Source organism: Penicillium verhagenii, assembly GCF_028828195.1.
Source record: "Penicillium verhagenii strain IBT 33310 chromosome Unknown utg000002l_segment0_segment0, whole genome shotgun sequence".
Lineage (NCBI taxonomy): Eukaryota > Fungi > Ascomycota > Eurotiomycetes > Eurotiales > Aspergillaceae > Penicillium > Penicillium verhagenii.
Window position 1 is genome coordinate 2,676,871 of NW_026643166.1, and position 20,731 is coordinate 2,697,601.

Sequence of the window (20,731 nt, forward strand, 5' to 3'; positions counted from 1 at the left end):
TCCTGATTTTTTTGGGCCGGAAATCTCGCGCCTTTTATATCAAGTCGGCTACGTCTCTTCACAGAAACCCCCTGCGCAAATTCATAGGAACGGCCACTGATTTGGGAGGGCATTGGAAAAGATACTAGTAATTACACGGAGAGGTGGTTAAACAGGGTGATTAAACGTTATTGTCGAAAGGTATGGTCAAACGGTGTTGTTAAGTGTGAGCTCAACGGGAGAGGTGGTGCATGGAACGGTGGTGAATGGAGCGGTGGTTAAACGGCATACTTGAACGGCCGGGTACAAAAATAAAGAGACGAACAAACGAAGAGGGGTGAATTTCTATGCTCGAACAAAGTAAGATTTTTTGACTAAATTGTGATTGATCCCAGGTGTAACTAGTGAGGTCCCCTAAGCTTCGGGAGGTAACGGAAATGATTAAAGCAGTAACAACCTCATCGTAGAATACTGTATCAAGACCCGCGTGACCATAAAAATTGATTCACGCCAACCATCCCTTGAATATGGATGGAATCAGAAAAAAAATATTAAAACAACATCGCCTACGGTAAAAAGAGTTTGTGTATAACCTCCTAAGAATTTCTATGTACGAGAATAATCTTGTTACCGATAGGGACTTATGAATCGATGCGAAATATGAAGATCTTCTGAGGCCCGCTGTGCGGGTATGAATATTCTTTGGGTTATGTAGACCTTTCCGTGATCATATAAGCAAGAACAAGGGGATGGGAATGCCGTCATGCGACTGAGAACTCAAGAGCTATGGGCTTTCAAGTCTCCAGTCATGTGATACAGACTGTAACTACCTTCGCTTCCTCTGGCGCCGTTGCTTTCTCGAGCTTATCATTAGACGTCGCTGGGCAAGAACAACAGCATAGCGCTGAATTTTGTCACGCCTAGCGATATCAAGGATCAATAATTTTCATACCTACAACAACAGAAAATGTAGACTTACATCAACAGAAGAGTCGTCACAACCACGAATGGCACCGCAATTTTCCAGAAATACCTGGAAATAGAATTAGTATCTGGCCCCCAGCATAGTAGGATCGAGCAAAACGAACAAGTCACTGTGTCTGATACCAGCAAAGTCTTTCTTGTTGAAGTTCATACCAAAGTAACCCTGAGTATCAGTTAGTGGCCGCGGCCTAGATAGACGAACTTGGTACATACTGTTAGAAATCCCAGTGGGAGATATAGACAAGTGACAAGGGTCAGTTGCTTCATAGTCTGGTTTTGATTTGCACCTAAAATAGTCAATCATGCCATTTTGCGCCTTGAGTCAAGAGGAACAATTCCCTTACCAATGGTGTTGAAGATGAGATCAATCATGTTGTCTGCAGACAGTCGCATTTGATCATACTCTTCCACAATAGTAATACAATGATCCAAGACGTCACCCAAATAGGTATGACACATGGTGCTTATTGTAACAACCGAGCCGCCAAGACTCCTAAAAGTAGATGTTGTATTTCCGATGTGAGACTGCAGATCAGATTCTGTCTGGACTATTCCCAGGCTGAGTGGGCCACTGCGCAAGGCGTCGAGACCAGATGTGTCGGAGCTTTGAGATCGTTGATCGCGGAGAACATTGATCACGGCCACAGTTGACTGCATGGAATTGCGGAGCACTGTAATTTCAGACGTTAAAATATACAAGCTCTTTGACTGGTCAATATCTGGATCAGTCAGGACTTCTAGCTTGAGGTCTCCAATTGCGTCTTAATAGGCCATGGTGAGTGGAATAGTAAGATCAATAATGCCATCTATAATCGCTTGCAAGAGCATGCTTGCATTGCATGATTATCGAAGAATAGTCTCAGGAGAACTTAAGCGTCGCACTATAGGTGCCTTTATGTCATCTGCACTTGTTTCGAAAAATGATATAACAGAATTATCGGCATGAAGAAAGATCGAAACTTGTTCTGATGTAATAGAGAGTCCCCTGGACGCAAGTACCGCATGGTGTTCCATGAATTCGATATAATCTTTGTTTTGCCTACTGCGGTAGTGCTAGAGAGACTGAGCTATAGCTTGGGTTGTAGGAGTGATATTCCTAAATTATAAAGCCTGTTTTGATGATGGACTGCTAAGATCAGGATAAATACTTAAATTAATTAATACCTTCTTATGTTTATATTGAACTGATAGTTATTTAGATCTAAATATATCTATAAGAGCCTCCTAGATAATATACTACTTAGTAGGTTGTTTTATAATCCTTAGGCTTAGATCACTTATAAGTGAATTCTTTCTATATTTAGGTATCTATATATACCTAGGTTTTTCTTTGTTTTTATCTTTAGAGTAACTACCTTCCTGCTAAATTTTCACTAGTTTCTGTAATGTTAACGTAATAAAGGCATGGCTTGAATACCAATCTGCTTTGATGTGACTTATGGTGTGGATAACATCCTCGATCGCCAGACGGTATAGCCCCTTGTGTTGACCGATAACTTTGATCACATCCCAGCTTAGTCCATTGATATTAATCCAATAATATTGTACCCATGGTTCTCGGTCACGTGATAGAAATTGCTCGATAGTATCGTTATCGAGTTCGTATTGTCGCATTTTTTTCTCAGAGAAATCAACCACCGTAATTTCACAATATCGCTGCAGGTCACCAGGCACGTTCGACGCCCATTCTGAGCTGTATGGAGGTAGCGGCTTTGTGGGGTCGATACCCGGTTCTGTGCCAGGTTGCCAGGTGGATTCGTGGGCTACCCCCTGGGGGCGGTAGGAGCGGGCAGTGTTCGAGCGTCGTCTACGGCGCTTGGAAGAATCGTTAGAGTTGACTCTTGCTGCTGCGACGTTGAAGGCGCCTGGGTTAGAACCCTCTCGCCCCGTCGAGGAGACCTGGAAGCTAGGCGACAGGGATCCAACCTCGATGTCAATTCCTTCATTCATGTCATTCCGGTGATCAGAGACGCGTGACGCCAAGGGTGCTTGTTATCGTGATCCAAAAGTTTCAATGGGCGAAGTTTTGGGGCCGCGGAGAAATGATGCTAGGGGGGTCATCGGTTAAACACTTGATGCGGAACGCGCACGTCCGCACGCCACCTTCACTAAGCACGTTCCTTGCTTTAGAGGCTGCGTGCTCCTGAAATGAAAGGTACGCTCTGAAAATCTGAATGGACTGGATATCCTCTCCTCCAATGCTTTTACTTTTTGAAAGAGGCCGTGGGAGTGACAAGCGGCCTCACGACTGGTACGTGTTCCTTCCTCCAGCATTGTGCCGGGGCAGTATTGTTAAAGCGTTAATGCGGATCAAATTACAGTACTCTAAACTACTTCGCTCAGCTGTACCGTGTCATACTTAAAGGTCAAATGAGCCACTGTAAAATATTGTAAAACTTCTTGGAATACTAAAAACATGCTTGTCAAAGGGTAGAGGGAGAGATTGTTAGCAAACCGCGTAACGACAAAAAGCATACGACTAGGTGGCGCGGGTCGTCTATAGGCTTCCTCAATAGAGACCTGGCCATCTGACTCGTCCATACCCACTGCCTTCCGTTCTCTGAGTTTCTTCCTTAATCTAGGCAGCAAGGAAAAGAGATTTTTCACATGCCAATGAGACTCGGCCTTCCCACCGTAAGCTTTGGGCTGTGGACCTCACCCGCTAGCGCAAAGCTTGGTTAGCACTTTCGGTTCGCTTCCAACTAGTTCTCTTAGTGGGTGCATCGTAATGCCAGGAATGAATATACTTGATTTCCTCTCCAATTTTGCCATATAACCCTGAACCCTAGCAACAAGCAAATGCAAACTACCACTATTATGCAAATACACAACTGCGCATTTGCTAATTTGGTTCGAGCTTTCTGAAAGAGTGGAATTTGTGCCCACCGGGTGAAACCAGTGATGTTCTTCACTTTTAGCTGTGAAAAGAGCGGAAATTCCACTCTCCGCGGTGCCATCTCTCCACTACGGATCCGAGATGGTATAATCACGTGCCAGCGTCGGGCTATGAACCCAATTCTGTGGGATGAGGGCAAGCAAGATTATTATTTCAGGGATGGACTATCGATTGTTTAATGATGAATGATTCAAATGAACAGTGCGCTATTCAGGATTCGGGGTAAAGATGTTTGATTGACCGTGTAGCTTGCCGCAATCTCTGAGCAATCAGCTTGCAGACCTCCAACTCGAGAGAAACCCCTATTTTGCAGTGACCCATCCATTCTCACCTTTTGACCTGTTAAGGGCAGTCGTGACTACTACTAAGCCGTTTTGGTCCAGTTTACGCTTACAATGGGAGCTACCTGGGACATCTTAGCGTACAAAGCTAGACCCTTAGGGCCCTAGGGCCTGTGGTTCCTTGATTGCAAATTTGTTATTTCTGAGCTTCCCCTCCCTAAGTTGCCTCGCATGGCGCAAGGCTATTAGCATAGCCCCCGCAGTGGCCTCCGACGTTACATTCGGACGTTCGCAACGCGCGCTTCGAGCTTTGATTATATGAGCATGTTGGAATCAGGCCTCTATAAAATGGATAGCGGCCCAGCACCATCCTCAGAAACAAAAAAAAGTTGCCGTTATTCGACTATCCTCTGATCTGAGACAAATCTGAGTGTCCACCATGAGATTTTCTATGAACATCATGTGGGCGGCGGCCTTTCTCCCAATGGTGGTCTCTGCTACGGATGCCACTTTGGAGGGATATTCTGGTAGTAGCTGCGGGGGCGATGCTGGTGATACCGATTCATGTGAGAGCGGCACCAGGTGCATCTTATGGAAAGGGCGTGAGTCAGCGCATCTCACTTATATCACCACCGGAGGGCTTGCCAATATCGACGTGACGATCTGGAACGACTCTGGCTGTACCGACAAAGTGCAGGAGCTGCAGCTGGCCCCTGGTTGCCAGAACATCCCAACCGGTAATTACATTACGTGTTGCCAACAGGGAACCTGCCCGTAGGTGGATTCTCGCAAAGAATCCTTGGTTGACATGAAAAACCGGTAAGAGATGATTGATCGCATCCCTTTACGGAAGGAAAGAGTCGGTTTCTGACCTATGGAGTATTCACAGAAGCAAACGATCGACTTTCTTCCGCTATCGGGCTTTTCTCAAAGCCCAAAGAGCAGCAACACTGGAAATGCAGCGACCCAAGGTGGTAGATGATTACAATACTATGGCTCTGGAAGTTTTGTTCATTTGCCAGTTTGCTTGCACAAGAATGTCAATAATTCAAGCTCCTGTCTAGGTAACTCCACAAAAACTCTATAGTATTTATCAATGGACGTGACAGTCGTAATTCGTAGATATGTTTGTAGATAGGTAGGTCCCTTTGGCACGAAGAGTAACATGTCGAAAAGAAAGATGACAGGCCTAAGGCTATAGAAGAAGATCAGCTCGGAATGCGGTGGCCAAGAGGACAATATGGGGATCTACTAAGGCGAAACGAGAATCATGGAGCCTGAGCCATTTATCTCGATTGAGATGGGCGATGCTGACCAAGAACAGCGGCTAAGAGACACTAATTCGCAATGACATTAGTAGAGTGAGGAAGGTTGTTCGAGCCACACTATGTGTCTACCCTGGACAATGTGGATCGAGAAAGAAAAGGCACGGAGAAACAGTAATGGATTCTCTCAAGTGCTGTGTAAAGCGGGATGGAGAGGAAAGGAAGGAGAGAAGGGAAGGGAGAGAGAAGCTCTTACTTATCCCCTTCAAACCTGACTATCTGACTATCTAGCTATCTATCCTGATCCGGACTAGTCTCACACTGAAAAATATAGTATACTAGATGTGCCCTATATCCTAGGAAACACCACACTCTAATATACCCCCTTAGTATATAAACTAGCTCTAAAAAGTAGTAAAATCTAGTTAAAACTCTAATAAAAACCTCTTATAATAAATATAATAATTACTTCTTAAGCCCTATAACTTTAGATTAATCCCCCAAAAAATCTCCAAAACATAGTACATATATCTTCCAAGATCGAATACGAGCTTATATTGCACTGAATCTGTCGTGCTTGTATCACCTCGTTCGAGATCACACCGCTCAGTGCTTGATTATTAATCAATGATTCAATGGCATCATTCAAATGTTTCCCATTTCACCAGTTAGCCTAATCTACCGAGATCCCAACAGTAAGAATGAGTTTCCCTATACTCCAACAACCTCTAACCCCAGGCTATGCGCTTATTGTATCACCAGTTCATATATGCAACGCAGAAAAACTATCACCCGGGGTACTCTGACTTTTACGTAATGGACAGACGGGCACATAGGGCGCTGGAGTTGTCCATAGCCGCGAGGGAATTTGTGATGCGAGAAAAGAATAGCCGTTTTGCTGTGGTTGGTGGCATTGGCAACTCATGTTGATTGCTGTTGGTGGTGTTGGCTGTAGACAATCGATTCCACCGTCGCAGTTATATGAATTCATAGATCCCGTAGAGCTCATCCGTGACCCATTTGTTGCCACGCCCAAGGTGCTATTTTGGAGCGAAGGGAAAGATTCGGGAGGAACAAGGACGATAACCTTTGACAGCGAGGATGATGTCTTCAAAGCGTTAATTATATGGGGCAACGAGGATTCTATCAATTGTTACTTGTTGGCATATCGCCAAAAATATAAAAAAAAATGGCGTTGTGCTTACCTGTTGCAACGTAGATATTAGGCTGATTGATGGTAGATCCAGATCGCGAATCGGCCATGATAGAACTTCTCGTGTTCAGGTTCCCCCATGGATCATGGAAGTTCTCAACATCTTGTTCATTTCCCATGAAATCGAATTCATAACCGTTTGTATTTTGCGCTGTAGAGCCCAAGGACTCGGACTCCAAATGCCGGAACGGGTCTGCGCAAAGTTCTGGCGATTGGGAAAGGTGTATATCGGTTGAATATGTCGGGTTAGAAAACATGTATGGTGAAAAAAACGGCGTAGATGGTTCTGTGCTCTGCGGCGAGTCGCGCGAGCCAAAGAATATTTCTGTCTCCTGATACGAATGTCGAGGGGATATGAGCGATTGGGAATATGTCTGGTCCCAGCCATTCAGCGATGCTGCGGCTCTTAGTTCGTTCGCGATAACCCGTTCTTGTAGCTTGGCAATGCGATCTCGGATCTTGCGGCCTAAGATAAAATAAAAATGTGAGTCTGATATCAAACATGCGCAAGAAGATTGCTAACTTGAAGATCTTACGGTGATTTCGTTGCGATAGACGATTTTGTAATCTTCTTCTCTCTAATGGATCCTGCTTTGGGGGTGGCGATCCCTCGCTTGATGGAGACTCATGTTTGGCTTCCGCGCGCATCTTGTACTTATTGCTTTTGTTTTTCGAGTATGGAAGATTGATGAAGCGCTGGGTTGTGTAAAAAGTCTAGCGTTTTGAATTTCGAACATTCAACAGCGCACGAGTTCTCCGTCCTCATCGACCGCTTATAACCCCTAGATCTCCATATACCCCATGCTCTCAATCAAGACTCCTTCAATCCCACCGTGACACGCGCCTGTGCAACTTATCTCCGTCGAGTCGGTCTGGAAAGAACAGAAGAGCCAGCCTCAGAACCCATTTCAGCCGCGTGATAGGCCGGATCCATGCCACTTAACAATCCCTCAGCTGGCTTACATCTCCCTAATATCCATTATTAGGGGGGAGAAGGGTTCCTGGGGGGAACACCCCGGCCTGTCCCTTTGTCTTCCAGTGGCGGTGGAGGTCGTAACCCGTTCCACGAGGCGGGGCCAGCATGTGGTCGAGTGTCAGGGATTAGTAATTCCTGACCGTGTTTTGGCTCTTGAATCGTTGCCCTGGAGCTCTAACTTCATCTCTTTGTCTGTGTGTTCTTGGTCATTTTCCAGCGGTCTGGGCGAGATGTTGCACATGGACCCGCTGAGAGCTTTGACTGACGATGTGTTCATGGCGTTGGCTTTCTGGAGCCACTTGGCGTGGCAAGACTTGTGTGACCCTTTGAGAGTTCTTTTTTGGTCCAGTCTGGCATTGCGAGTCCCCGGAGTACACGTTCATGTTTAGAAATGTCCACTGTTTTCGAAGTCGGGAATTCGAAGTTCAGATATGAGGTTTTTCTTTTCTTCATTAGGGCTGGACCGGGATGAGCAGGTGACCGGGCTGCAGTTGTGAATCTTGTGATATATCACTCGACAATATTTTATGATGTCGCCATATCGGGAATACCAGATGTCAAGAGATAATCATGCCGATTACCATCTGAACCGGTACACCCCTTCAATAACGGCCAACTAAATTGCCGTTCGAGAAAAAGAACAGAACTTCCATGTAGAAAGTCGGGTGCCCAAAGCGCTTGGAAGAGGAACGAGTGACCCCCCCAATGGCAGGAAAATGCAATGCGGTATTAACATCCAGCCCTGGAGGGCTTCAACCTCGAATATACCGCATCCATCGACGTGTTCTCGGAACATTGAAGTTAAGAACCTTCCGACACATATAATCAATGCATATCTCCCGGAAATCCAATCCAGGACCAATGATAATCAAGTGATGATCGACAACCAGTAATTTGATCAGAATAGTATTTGAAGGAATACATATTCGTTTATTTTTATTTTCTTTCGATAGCAGGTCAATGTCTTCACCTTTTCCAGGGACCCTGGTTGTCCCGGGCCATGTGGGCTGAGAATCGGATTGGGCTCCGTTTCTTCCGAGTTTTATGCATGTGAGATTGAAGAGCGGAGATCATTGGAGTCATTTGGCCGAGACCGGTTTCATTGTTCTGAGGACTAGAGAACAAGTACATTGGTGTCACCCGAGAACATTTGAACGGAAATTCACTTTTTCTTCTCAGTACTACCGGGAATAAGGGAATGAAGGATTTGGTTTCTGTGTTGTACATCCTAGAGGACGCGTATAGTATGAATCACTGAATCATGTTCAAATGTTCAAACTTGACATTGGTTATTTCTAGAATCAGAGCATTAAGAAGTTGATATTGAATAAATACTACTAGTAGCAGTAGAATAAATGGATTAAGCTAAGGCAAGAAAGCATGACAAACGCGAAATGTCAGATTACATAGAAACTCAAACTTGACAACTTCGCTTCTCTAGTGCAACACTGCAACCACAACCTTCCCCCACACACAACCGTGAATCTGTGATTCATCAGCAATTCTGTTCTTTCTTTTCTTCACAATAAACCACTCTTGTCTCGTCGCTGCCCTCAAGTATGGACGCGATTCTCCAAACAGTGGGCAATCTCCTCCCATACCACCTTTTGTCTTATGGCGCTTTACTTGGCACAGAGCTGTACCAGGTCAGTCCTTTGCTTCATTCCCTGCTATTGATATGTACTAGTGACTTACAAATCATGATATCAAGAGCTTTGTCAATACAAGACTCTGCTACCGACATCTCCCCACGCGCGAGTTTCTCCTCTTCAACAAGCACGTGTTCCCGACTTACTTCACCTGTCAGATCGGGTTAGCGGCGCTCACGGCTGCGACGCGCCCGCCTTACAGCGTCCTTTCCCTTGCGACTGATCTCTGGAGCGCTGCCCCGCTAGTTATCGTCGTCGCAATGGGCTCATTGAACTATTATGCCTTTGGACCCAGAACTTTCAGAGCTTCTTGGCTTCGGAGCATTGTACAAGGTATGTTTTTTTCTTAACAAAGTTGAAGGTTATTGTGGTGTTTGGAATCATCGTGGGCTGATGTATTGTTTACGGCTTTATTATAGACACGGAGAAACGTGGGCCTAGAATGGAGGAGAAGCTGCAGAATGCCAATCGCGGTTTCTCGCGCAATCATGCCATGTCAATTCATTTGAATGCCATTGCGTTGGTGGCTACCGTTTGGTATGGGTTTTCGCTGTCTCACACGCTCATCAATGGTCTCTAGAGTTCCGAGGTCTTTTTTGGGGTCTAAGGCTTTAGAAGTTGAATGAAGAGACAAAGATAAGGAGCTTCAATAAATTAAATTCCAGCTGTTTGAATAATACATATACAAATATCACTGAAGAGCCTTGCATCGTAGCAATGCAGCGTTTGTCGAGTTCGGATCGGCAATCTAACCCACGTGGGCAGATTGGATAAAGATTCGCTCCACCTACAATTGTGTCAGTGTCAACTTAATGTACTCTTCCTGGGCATATTCAAATATCTTACCTTCATAAAGACTGACCCAACCGCTGTCAGCACGCCTACAGCGACCACCAGGTAGTACGTATGTGACATTGCATGGACAATGGCGTGGATGACTTTAGCCTGAGTCTCGACCGGCAAATTCCCAATCATCTGGCTGTTCGATCCAGAAATTGCACTTCGCAATTCTTCACGCGGGAGTCCTGGCAACACTTGCTGAAGGCTATCAAGGGCTTGGTTCTGGAACACCGCCCCCGAGATTGCCAGAGCAAGGACAATTCCGAGATTTTGAGCAAGAGCAATAAAAGATACAGCATCCGAGACACGCAAAGCAGAAACCTTAGCCTGCGCCACGGAGAATCCTGTTTGGATGAACATGCCCGCACCAATTCCAACCATGGCAGAGTATCCGTAAACATGAGAAAGAGAACTGTTTTCATCGATGGTGCCTATGGGAGCCATGTTGTGGTTAGCCGATGTGACGGGGAAATTTCTTTTTTTTTCCTTAGGCAAGCAACATACTCATCAAACCACCTCCAATACTTGTGAGAATACCGCCCACCAGGTACCATGGCATGTAGTATCCTAGCTTCGTCATCAAGGCACCATTCAAAAGTCCAGCGAATACCATAAGGATGATGAATGGAAGCAGTCTCACTGCAGAAGTAAGGGGAGAATCCCCTTTGACAAACTGACAGTAGATGGGGATATAATAGGTAGGAATCTATAGTGAGTAACCTGTTAAATCTGGACTTTGACCATTCATAAAGATTCCAATGGCAAACTCACAAACACACAAGTTGCTGCACAGCACATGAGAACAAACAAAAGCCACATAATTGGGGCTCGAAGAAAGTCTGCTGGAAAGATTCGTTCGTGTCGCGAGGTGCCAATCCAGAACAGCTGCTGGAGACTGAAGACGAGAAGCAGCACTCCCGCAACAACCCACAGGGCAATTTCTTGGCCTGCGCCCCAAGAATAAAGATTTCCTCCGAAATTGATTGCCATGATCAGGGCTGTGAAGCCACCGGCATTGAGAACGGCGCCTAGATAGTCCACTTGGCAGAGTTTGCGCTTCAATGGAACGGCGAACTGGGGGTCAGCACGAGGTAACCAAAAAAAGTACACGGGAGCAAAAGCTGCACCGATACACAGATTGATGTAAAAAGCCCATCGCCATGTTGCATGTGGATTTTCAGCGAATGCACCGCCGACACTATCGAGAATATATCATTAGTAAACGGGGAAGTCAGAATGTTTGTCTTCGGTCTTACACTGGACCCAATACTGTACCACATCCCCATGCTGTATAACTATTAGTCTGAAATTTTGTTCAACTAAAAGAATCATTGACTTACTGATTCCGGTAAGAGCCATGTAGGCCGGTCGCTGGCGGACGGAAGTAGTGACCGCCAGCAAAGTCAGACAGCCCAGGTACATACCGGCACCCTAGCTAGGTCAGCAGCTGTACAGCGTTATAACACATGAGATATGAGACATACACCAAGACCCGCGATAGCACGCCCGACAATAAAGGCATTCATGTTTGGGGCCCCGCCGCAAAGAGCACTGCCGGCCTCGAAGATAACGACAGAAGTGATGTAAACCCATTTCGAACTGAAGATGCCATAAAGCTTGCCCCTGGAAAAAAAAAAAGAAAGAAAAAAAAAATATGGTCAACTCCATCTTATATTAGTATCATGAATTCTTGCATACCAGGTAATGACTGTAGCCGAGGATGACAGGACAAAAGCAACTCCCAGCCAGGTAAGCTTTTCGACCTCGCCAAATCGATCCACAATAGGCGACTGAACATCGGCGACGATGGTATTATCCAGCGAAAACAAGAAAGTCGACGAGAGGATGGTAAGAATGATTAGAATCCACTGTTTGTTTGTATAATATTAGCAGGCGTAATTCATCAATGATCAGTCGTGACGTAACATACAATTGGCTTCGATACGCGCGCCTGCACATCTTCTTGGATGTAGTCCACATCTTGCGTTGATGTGGTCTGCGTGGTTGGATTTTTATTCTCAGTTGCTACCGATATCTCCTCCATCGCTGCAAGTTGAAGAATCTCACGGAAATTGGAGAAGGGAAGAGGAAAAAGAGTGACAGGGACCTGTGGTGGGTAAACGGGTTGGTGTTGAGAGAGTTAAGAGAGAAGAAAGAAGGAAGGTGAAATGAGGAAGGTTTTGGTGATAAACGCGCGGTTTTCTTGTGAGTGCATGTCAGCTTAAGCTTGCAAACTGTACTTTGACCTACGATATTGCTCTCAGGGCAAGCGAAAAATATCATGCCCTACTAGGTCAATTTGAATTCTCGGACCCTAATACCTAATGCCGAATATTAGGCCTCCTCGGCTTTTAACCTGGAGAGTAATTCCCCGGACAAAAAAAAAAACCTTGGAAACCCTGCAGTTTACCATAAAGAGAGCACTTGAGAGACATGTAAGTACTTTGCTAAGGGAAACCTTGGAATGGTTCCTAGTTTACCCTCCGGCATTCAGTTCCTTGGTTCTCGCGTTTACTTCATTGTACGCAATTCAGTATTCAATGTTCCTAGGCTGTAAAGATAACATTTGAAAGGTAACTAGTAGTTAATGGACTATTATATGACTAGAAGTATATATATGTGCAAGCTTGAGTATGGTACATTCAAGTTGATATATGGAGATTATCTATTCAAACATTGAAACAAGTCACCAATGATGATCGCAAAGAGACTCACTACATAAAGTTTGCTTACCATAGCATTCAATGAATCAATGTCCAAACATTTGAAGGCGTTTCTTTTTTCTGGATAATTGAGTCCTTTATTAGTATTTTGTTTAGTACTATATCATATGTAAGCCACATAGCCCAGACTCTATATAATATAGAGTCTATTCTAACATTGAATACTATACTCCACTAAGCTAGAGATTGATTAGAACAAGCACCACACCTCTAGGGAAATAAATTATTTCAGGGCAGGAAAACGGTCAGCAGGTGGCTTGAGGGGCTTGTGTTCCCATTGTACTACCCCCTAAAAACGTAGAACATTTGAAGTGAACAAATCCTTCTTTCAAATGTTGTGAATGGTAGATGGTGCCATGTCTAATATACGTCGAGTTCACTTCTGCCTGGGCGAGGCCTTTCAAATCCATTAGACATCTGCATGTAATAAATATTATGTATCATCATCTAGATATCACAGGACGATCGCTGGTGGAGAAGCAGGGTTCTGAATCTCACATGTGCATCTAGTAAGAGCTGTAAGAGCGGAGTTTTGTTCTGAAACATTTGAACCGCAGCAGGACGTCTCTTTCAATGTTCCTTATGAATACGAAAATAAATGCCATCAATGCAGTTTGAGAGTCATATGTATGTACGCCCTCAAGTGCTCGTGACCGTTTGCTATGTATGTATATTTTCACGCCCAATGCAGATGTTCCTGTTGAATACCCTTCAGGTGTCATAATACCTTTAATGTAGGTGGATGTTGGTATTGGTACTGAGATTCGTATTCTAAAATACCTCAGAGAAAGGTTGTCACCGTATTCTATCTGTCCAAGGTGAGACCATAAAAACAAAAAAAAGATACATGTCCGCTGTGGTATCAAGAAAGCCTGCGCTCAAACGCCGTCTGCCGATGGAAAGAAATCACCCAATTTATCGTCTAATAAGCCCTTGCAGGCAAAATTCACAACCACGAGGAATATGAACAGGTGGGTTGTTAGGTAACATTAGTAGGAAATCATAGTCATGGTGCTCTATAGGTGCCCGGGTAACTGAAAGCATATCGAGTATCGGATGGTCGAGTGGGTGAATTGGTGGAGTAAAATGAATGAGGTATGAAATGTGAGGTGTATGTCGGGTCGATCGTTTATGAGGTGCCGTATGAGATGACATCGGCTCGGAAGTCATACATGCGCGAACTCTCAAGCAGCACAAATGATTCATATCTCAAGCCACGTTCTCTGCCATAGCCTGTGGACCATGGGTCGACGCTACTATTCCAGACATTGCTATAGCCTTGGAACAAGGAGCGCCAGTAACAGGCCTCCGCAGCTGGGGTCAGATATCGCTCTCGGAAAGTTCTGGCGCTGTTTTGTGCAATTTGGCGAGCGGCTTCCGTGTTCTGAACCAGTGGCTCGATCTTTTCAGAAAGATCGCTAAAATCTCGTTCCACTTCGACGTAGTTTTGGTGTGGTCCGCTAGCGACGAGGAGGTAATGATGGTGTTGGATGTATTGGAGTTTGTGAGCGACAATAACCGAATTGCAGGCTTGTCGGTATTTGAGAGATGCAGAGTAAGAACGTCCTGGATATAGAGTCAGCAGTTGATCATGAGACACAAGAATCAAGGTCAAGACATTGAGAAAACTCACCTTCGACATGTGCAATGAACATGTAATGGCAATGTTCCTCCATTCTCAGAACGTTGGTGCCAGTGGCCCATTCCACCTGTTTCACATCTCCCCATGTTTGACCCCGGGCCGCTTCGATCAGCGCCCTACGTAACTTTGGAGCAAAACTCGGCTTGCCACGCCACACCAACTGAGGCTTCTTGTCGTCCCAAGGAATATCCAATCGCTGGATCCGATCCACGACCTGATCATATGGCCCAAGGTAGTTATTTGGGTTATCCCATGCCCAAAAACTAAAATCAGGCATTAGCCACACCCCCTGCTCCAGCGGGGTGCGAGCAAAGACCCAGACCGGCAATTCAGGACTTGTTACATCCTCCACTTTATCCTCCACCGAAAACACAAATTCAATATCACGTTTAGAGACTCGTTCCCGATCCGCGGCCAGCGCACGGTGAATCGAGCTCAGTACTCCCAATATCTTGCGACGATGGTCCTCGCCACTGGCACGGGCAGCAACCACATGTAAATGACCACGGGAAATGAAGGCGCGCGCCATACCTGGCTGAAGATGAATATCGTCCAGGTCCTCCGTGGCGAGGCGACCATTTGCGCGCCAATACCGCTCGCCACGCGCCACATCCTCAAAGAGACCTGGAAAGGCAGCCTGACATTGCATCTCATCGAAAGCTTCATTTGGAGCATCGCGTGGGTAATCCCATTGCCAATTGGAGGAAGGTGTGGTGGGTTGTTGCAGTCCAGTTTCGGGACAAGAGAGACAGGTGGAGCATTCGAAGGTGGTAGAGGTTTGGCAGGCACAGTGGCCCGCAGGGATGAGTTGTGTGAGGATGGGGTGGATGTAGTCGCGGTCCGAGTTCATGCCATACCAGATGGTCAGGATCAGAGTGCATGAAAGGCATGCGATGACGCAGAGGAGCGACAGACCGCGTCGCGGCCTAGGCCGTAGTAAGGGGTAGTTGTAATTCGCGGACATGTCGCGGGATCAATTGGATGCCAAAGGGCATTCAGGGCATTCTGACGATGAAACCCTAGATCGCGCAGTTTCACAGAAGGGGAGTATGTAAAAAGTGGGATGGTGGGATAAAGAAGGAAAAGGAGAAAGGGACAAACTGTGAAACTTGTAACTCCACATCTCCAAACGGGGGGAGGATTGACAAGCTTTCTGTGTAAGTGATCAGCGTTATAAATTCCATTGGTTTAGAGTAGAGGCTCAGACAGAGTAGAAGTGGGTCGCGAGGCGTCATTGTCCAAACTTGCCTAAGTGTTAGTTTCCCGGGTGCCTGGGCAATGAGGCCCCACTCTATCACGTAAGTCTCCGTCACTGGCCACTGAGGCCACTCATGCGTGGACAAGACGTGTAACTTCTCTTGGCCGTTTCCGTTGCTTATCATTTGCTGAGCCATGGGTGATTCCTTAATTCAAATATTGCCAATTTGACCTAACCAAGGTCCATGAACAGAGTGAAGGCAATTAAAACGCAGGACTGCTCTCTAACCCTTGGTCGATTCAGGGTCCAATAGTATTACGAACCTCGGGGTTAAATCTCTTGGTACGCCCCACGACTTGGCTACAGGACTAACTTCTAAGAATAACCATAAATACCACTCAACTACTGAATTAGGTATGGTCCATCTGTTCAATGTGACAGTCTGCTACTCTGTACCCCGTAAGGCTCCAGATTCCAAGGTTCAGAATCAGGAACCCCTGGAGAGCGTTTGTTGCTGGCGAGGAGTTGCATGATCAACATGCGTCAGGTTGCACCGCCCCAAACCAACCACAAGATCGACTCGGGCGCGATGAAAACCGCATATATGTACAACTTGACTTATGTTTACTATTTAGTATAAACCATAAGGAACAAGGCTGTCTAGTAGGTACTATCCAATAAAGTATGCCGTATGCTGCATGCTGTAATACTGCAAAGAAGCCATAGGAGGGTCAGTAAAATAACACATGTTGCCTCCCAAATCCTTTTTTCCCCCGCGGAAAAACAAAACAAATCTCCCAATTTTGCCCATTTTGCCCATTTTGCACCGTCATAACGCCTCTTTGTGCATGTACTTGGGGAAGGAAAAATTCATAAAAGGTAATAGCACGGTGCCCCCGCCAAGAAAAATAAAACGTTCATCTGATCTGGAAAATCTGAATTTGCGGGGGCTTATTGTCGGGATTCACTCCGATGAGATCGATGCCGACTACGCGCCGGAGTCTCCTGCATGTTAGTGTCCGGGGTGGCCGGGGTGGCGGGTATGGCCGCGCGCCGGCGCCCATGCCGAACCCGACCCAGCGCACGACGCAAAAGTCCATCGGCCTCCTCATCCAAGTCCATCTCGACATGTTGCTCCAGGGTCCCGGCTTCGGAGGCGCTGGGTGTCGCTACATGTGTGACCTCGCCCGTCCATTCATCCTGGGGTGCCTCGGGTCGAGCACGTCGCCGTGGCTCTGGCTGTGTCGGGCGTTCCCTACGGGTCTCGCGCGAGCGGAATGATGAGCTTCCACTGTTACTAGAATGAGAATTTGACAATCGGATCCCTTCTTCTATCGCCCTTAGACCTTGGCGATCCTGCTCGCGACCCTCCAGAGACCACAATTCTAGCGCTCGTGACAGGAGTGTTCCCGCAACACCTGCGCCCCCGGCAGCGTCCCCGCCTCCGCTGGCCCCTAATACGCGCACGGCTTCATGCAAGGCTGTGACAGCGTCACCGGTGCGCCCGAGTTCCAAGAGGAGCAGGCCTCTCGAGGTGTGAAGCGATCCCACCAATCCTCGGTCTTCATAGCCCCCAACCCCAGAAGCGGATGCGACAGCGGCAGATCCACCTGCACCACCACCCAAGAATGGGGAATATCCCATGCTACTGCCCCCGGCACCTACACGGAGACACTCGTCAAACTCACGCAGAGCCTCCCGTAGGTGACCCATACGACGCAATGCATGGCCCAAGTTGGCACGGGTCGCAACCCAGGCGCCCGGTTCGCAGTGGAGAATACCCGCCAACTTCAGGGCCTGGCGGAATAGTTCAACGGCGGGCGGAAGGTTGTTCTGGTGGTAGTAGACGACGCCGAGCTCGTTAAGGACTAAAGGATCGCCGCCGAGGGGCGTTGATGGCGATTTGCCAGGAGTAGGGGCACTGCCTGGCACAGACCCTGTCGACATGGCAAAAGCAGCACCAAGGTACTCATGGGCCAAGGACATGTTGTTCAGAGCCAAATGCTGCATGCCAAGGAAGAGCTGTGGCAAGTGGCTACCTTGAAATAGTCGGGCAGCGGTACTGTAGGCCGCAATTGCTTGGTCATGCTCGCCCTCTGCAGCAAAGGTATGGGCAAAGCCAATCCAGGCAGAAGCTGAGTGGGGATCAAGTAAAGACGCCTTGGAGAAGAACCGCCGGGCCTCTGCAATCTTTGACACCGCCAAATAGTATACTCCGATAGCCAGGTATGTGTAAGGTTCCTCCGGAGCATGGTCCGCTAGCAAATGTGAGAGTAGGAAAAGCGCGTTGGTGGCACCTGTTTCGTACAGACAAGCTAAATGAAGGGGATAAACTGCGGGCGCATGGCCTAGGGGAATACCATTGTTGTTGACATTTGCTAGGTCATTCGACTGAGCGTTGGAGAGAATGGAAGATGTCAATTCCAAAGCTTCAGGGAACCGACATTGTGTGTAAAGGGTCTCGGCGCGAGACAACAAGATGTCTGGGTTTTGAGCGAGATTGTAGTGTGTCGAAAGGGTTTCGGTAGCATTTGATAGAATTGTAGGTGATGAGTATTTGGAGAGACGGGTGGTGTAAAGCATTTTGGTGAAATCCGCTGCTTCTTGGGCAACAGAAGGGTCTGGTGAGGAGACTGAGTCGAAATCTAGAGACTCGAGAAACTCAAGCTCTTCGGTGGGCGACATGAGTGAGTTCTTCATCAGCTGGTCAAATGCCTCAAAACACTGCACATCGATTCGCACCGCATCCTGGTAGCAGCTCCGGGCACGATCAAATGCATTCTGTTTCGCAAAACAGAGACCTCTCAGGTAGCACATGGAAGCTTCGAATCGAATGTTGCTTTCATCATCGTCTCTCTCTCGGTCATTCACCCGCTCGCGCTCCCGCTCCCGCTCGCCTCGACTTGTTGATGTTTTCCCATTGCGCAATGTGACATGACTTTGCCCATTAAGGTGCGGAATCTTTCGGCGGCTGCTGTCTTTATTACGGATCAAGTCGGTGGGATTGTGTTCGCCTAGGATATTGAGTGCTTGTTCGAATTGGTTCTGTTTGATGTAGCAATGGGCTGCAAGGTAACGGCAGGCGGGATTTCGAGAAACAAGGTCACCGCGGGAGAGAAGGGCTAACGCTCGGGTGAAGTTGTTGTTGGAGAAATGGACTTGAGCTAACCAGAAGGCATCCGAGTCACTGTCTTTGGAAGATCTGTCAGTGGAACTGTTTCGTCAAGGTCAAGGTAGCTATGGCAGGAGCTCATACTTGTGAGAGCAAGAACCTTGTCCCCAATATAGATAGCAGATTCATGTTGACCACGATTAAACGCGTCCTGCCGCCAGGATCGCAGGTACCGTTCCATCACCACAAGCCAGAAGCTTTCAGCGGCAAACAAGGCAGTTGCAGGAGACAGGCAACCACAGAACACTTGATTCCCAAGGAATTCGCTCCAGCACAACGAAGAATCCAACCTGGTCGCATGGGCGGGTCGTGGATTGTGGACAAACAATGGCCCGTGCACCGTGCCCAATTGGGGACGAACAGTACAGCGTCAAATTTGAACTGAGGATGAATTTGATGCTGCATCAAAGCCTTCTTGCACCTGGGGAGTCTTTTGAGGAACTTGAATTCTTCGGGGTGAAATTTAAAAAAAAAAAATATCAATGTGTACTCCGTGGAACGATATTTGATTCGTTCGAGTAGAGACAACCGTCAAGTGATCTACACTCCTGTCACGTGCTGATACCGCTGATATCGCCGATACGTGCCTATGAATCGGACTTTCCATTTCAACGCCACTTCTTCTTGTTCTTAAATTTTCTCAGTCCTCCCCTCAAATCCTTAAGGGCATCTTCATCATGTCTGAGCGAAAGGTCCTCACCAAATACTATCCCCCGGATTTCGATCCCTCGGCGATCGGGCGCACGCCCAAGCACCTCCGCCAGAAGGGCCCAAAGGTCATCACAGTCCGACTGATGGCCCCGTTTCCTATGAAATGCACAAACTGCGGTGAATACATCTACAGAGGGCGGAAGTTCAACGCTCGCAAAGAGACACTGGAGGAAAGATACCTGTCTATTCCGATCTACCGCTTCTACATCCGCTGCACAAGATGCAGTGGAGAAATTACATTCCGAACAGACCCAAAAAGTATGTCTTTTATCCTTTTCCCCTTGTTGCTTTATGTAATATTCAAGTATATACTAACAAGCGATTCAATAGATATGGACTATGAGTGCGAAAAGGGCGCAAAGCGAAACTTCGAAGCATGGCGAGACGGCAAGGACGAAAAATATAATGAAACCCAGGAGGAAACACTTGACCGACTCGAGCGCGAGGAGAACACAGAGCAAGAGCAATTAGAACGCGACAAGATGGCCGAGCTGGAAGAGAAAATGCAGGATTCCAAGCGAGAAATGCAAATTGCCGATGCCCTCGATGAGATTCGGACGCGCAATGCGCGCATTCAGCGCAACGAGTCAAAGGGTGAAGCGGTAGCTCTTGAGTTTGCGCAAGAGGACCAAGATGAAGTCCGGTTACAGCAGGAAAAAGAAGATGAAGAGGCAGCGCGAAGGGCATTTATGACAGCGACTGGGGAGAGGATCAAGCGGATTGTTGAGGATGAAGAGCCGATTATCGCGGCTGCACAACCAGAATCATCAGAGTCTGCATCGATTCAAATGCCTCCACCGTCATCAACGTCTTTTGCGCGCGTGAAGAAGGCCAAAAAGGCTGGTGTTAACAAGTTGGGGATTAAGAAGAAGCCGTCTTTAGTTTAATGACTTACGCTACGCTTGATATCACTGGGGGCCGGCATCTTGGTGGATTAAATGATCGAAAATAAGCAAATACCCTAGTCAATACCAAACAAATCTATTGCTATCGTATTCAATTTCGATTAGTACTCATCAAAAGCAAGTAGTTGGTAAAAATAAGTAGTCAGTATACTGGAAGTAATTGAGATACTAGTACCAGCCTTCCACATGCCAGCTACGCCTGTGATCGAGTCTCTCTACACTTAGCGTTGTACTAGGTCTACGCTGAGAAACGGAATTAGAGTAAATCAATCATTAAAAGCTGCAGTCCACAAAAGT

The 20,731-nt window shown here is 46.9% G+C and overlaps 9 protein-coding genes across 9 annotated transcripts; 3 read left to right on the top strand and 6 right to left on the bottom strand.

Annotated features, from left to right (window-relative positions):
• Positions 1 to 805: 805 nt before the first annotated feature.
• On the bottom strand, positions 806 to 1,620 carry N7466_000967 (uncharacterized protein; the record flags this gene model as incomplete). Its single annotated transcript, XM_057160365.1, has 5 exons — positions 806 to 899; positions 959 to 1,012; positions 1,068 to 1,126; positions 1,177 to 1,250; positions 1,308 to 1,620. The coding sequence occupies 5 exons, from the start codon at positions 1,618 to 1,620 to the stop codon at positions 806 to 808; spliced, it is 594 nt and encodes a 197-aa protein (XP_057026613.1).
• A 705-nt stretch (positions 1,621 to 2,325) lies between these two features.
• On the bottom strand, positions 2,326 to 2,913 carry N7466_000968 (uncharacterized protein; the record flags this gene model as incomplete). Its single annotated transcript, XM_057160366.1, has 1 exon — positions 2,326 to 2,913. One exon carries the CDS (start codon positions 2,911 to 2,913, stop codon positions 2,326 to 2,328), a length of 588 nt encoding a protein of 195 aa, XP_057026614.1.
• A 1,687-nt stretch (positions 2,914 to 4,600) lies between these two features.
• On the top strand, positions 4,601 to 4,947 carry N7466_000969 (uncharacterized protein; the record flags this gene model as incomplete). Its single annotated transcript, XM_057160367.1, has 2 exons — positions 4,601 to 4,877; positions 4,904 to 4,947. The coding sequence occupies 2 exons, from the start codon at positions 4,601 to 4,603 to the stop codon at positions 4,945 to 4,947; spliced, it is 321 nt and encodes a 106-aa protein (XP_057026615.1).
• A 1,463-nt stretch (positions 4,948 to 6,410) lies between these two features.
• On the bottom strand, positions 6,411 to 7,266 carry xanC (transcription factor xanC; the record flags this gene model as incomplete). Its single annotated transcript, XM_057160368.1, has 3 exons — positions 6,411 to 6,445; positions 6,611 to 7,084; positions 7,155 to 7,266. The coding sequence occupies 3 exons, from the start codon at positions 7,264 to 7,266 to the stop codon at positions 6,411 to 6,413; spliced, it is 621 nt and encodes a 206-aa protein (XP_057026616.1).
• Positions 7,267 to 9,153: 1,887 nt separating this feature from the next.
• Positions 9,154 to 9,823, top strand: N7466_000971 (DUF4149 domain-containing protein; the record flags this gene model as incomplete). Its single annotated transcript, XM_057160369.1, has 3 exons — positions 9,154 to 9,240; positions 9,306 to 9,576; positions 9,663 to 9,823. The coding sequence occupies 3 exons, from the start codon at positions 9,154 to 9,156 to the stop codon at positions 9,821 to 9,823; spliced, it is 519 nt and encodes a 172-aa protein (XP_057026617.1).
• A 168-nt stretch (positions 9,824 to 9,991) lies between these two features.
• N7466_000972 (MDR family MFS transporter) lies at positions 9,992 to 12,127 on the bottom strand (the record flags this gene model as incomplete). The annotated part of the gene is made up of 9 exons (XM_057160370.1): positions 9,992 to 10,030; positions 10,090 to 10,514; positions 10,588 to 10,789; positions 10,855 to 11,281; positions 11,340 to 11,370; positions 11,424 to 11,514; positions 11,568 to 11,706; positions 11,782 to 11,951; positions 12,014 to 12,127. 9 exons carry the CDS (start codon positions 12,125 to 12,127, stop codon positions 9,992 to 9,994), a joined length of 1,638 nt encoding a protein of 545 aa, XP_057026618.1.
• A 1,808-nt stretch (positions 12,128 to 13,935) lies between these two features.
• On the bottom strand, positions 13,936 to 15,412 carry N7466_000973 (uncharacterized protein; the record flags this gene model as incomplete). Its single annotated transcript, XM_057160371.1, has 2 exons — positions 13,936 to 14,372; positions 14,440 to 15,412. 2 exons carry the CDS (start codon positions 15,410 to 15,412, stop codon positions 13,936 to 13,938), a joined length of 1,410 nt encoding a protein of 469 aa, XP_057026619.1.
• A 1,185-nt stretch (positions 15,413 to 16,597) lies between these two features.
• Positions 16,598 to 18,999, bottom strand: N7466_000974 (anaphase promoting complex subunit CDC16; the record flags this gene model as incomplete). The annotated part of the gene is made up of 2 exons (XM_057160372.1): positions 16,598 to 18,837; positions 18,903 to 18,999. The coding sequence occupies 2 exons, from the start codon at positions 18,997 to 18,999 to the stop codon at positions 16,598 to 16,600; spliced, it is 2,337 nt and encodes a 778-aa protein (XP_057026620.1).
• Positions 19,000 to 19,495: 496 nt separating this feature from the next.
• On the top strand, positions 19,496 to 20,416 carry N7466_000975 (Saf4/Yju2 family protein; the record flags this gene model as incomplete). The annotated part of the gene is made up of 2 exons (XM_057160373.1): positions 19,496 to 19,787; positions 19,860 to 20,416. 2 exons carry the CDS (start codon positions 19,496 to 19,498, stop codon positions 20,414 to 20,416), a joined length of 849 nt encoding a protein of 282 aa, XP_057026621.1.
• Positions 20,417 to 20,731: the final 315 nt, after the last annotated feature.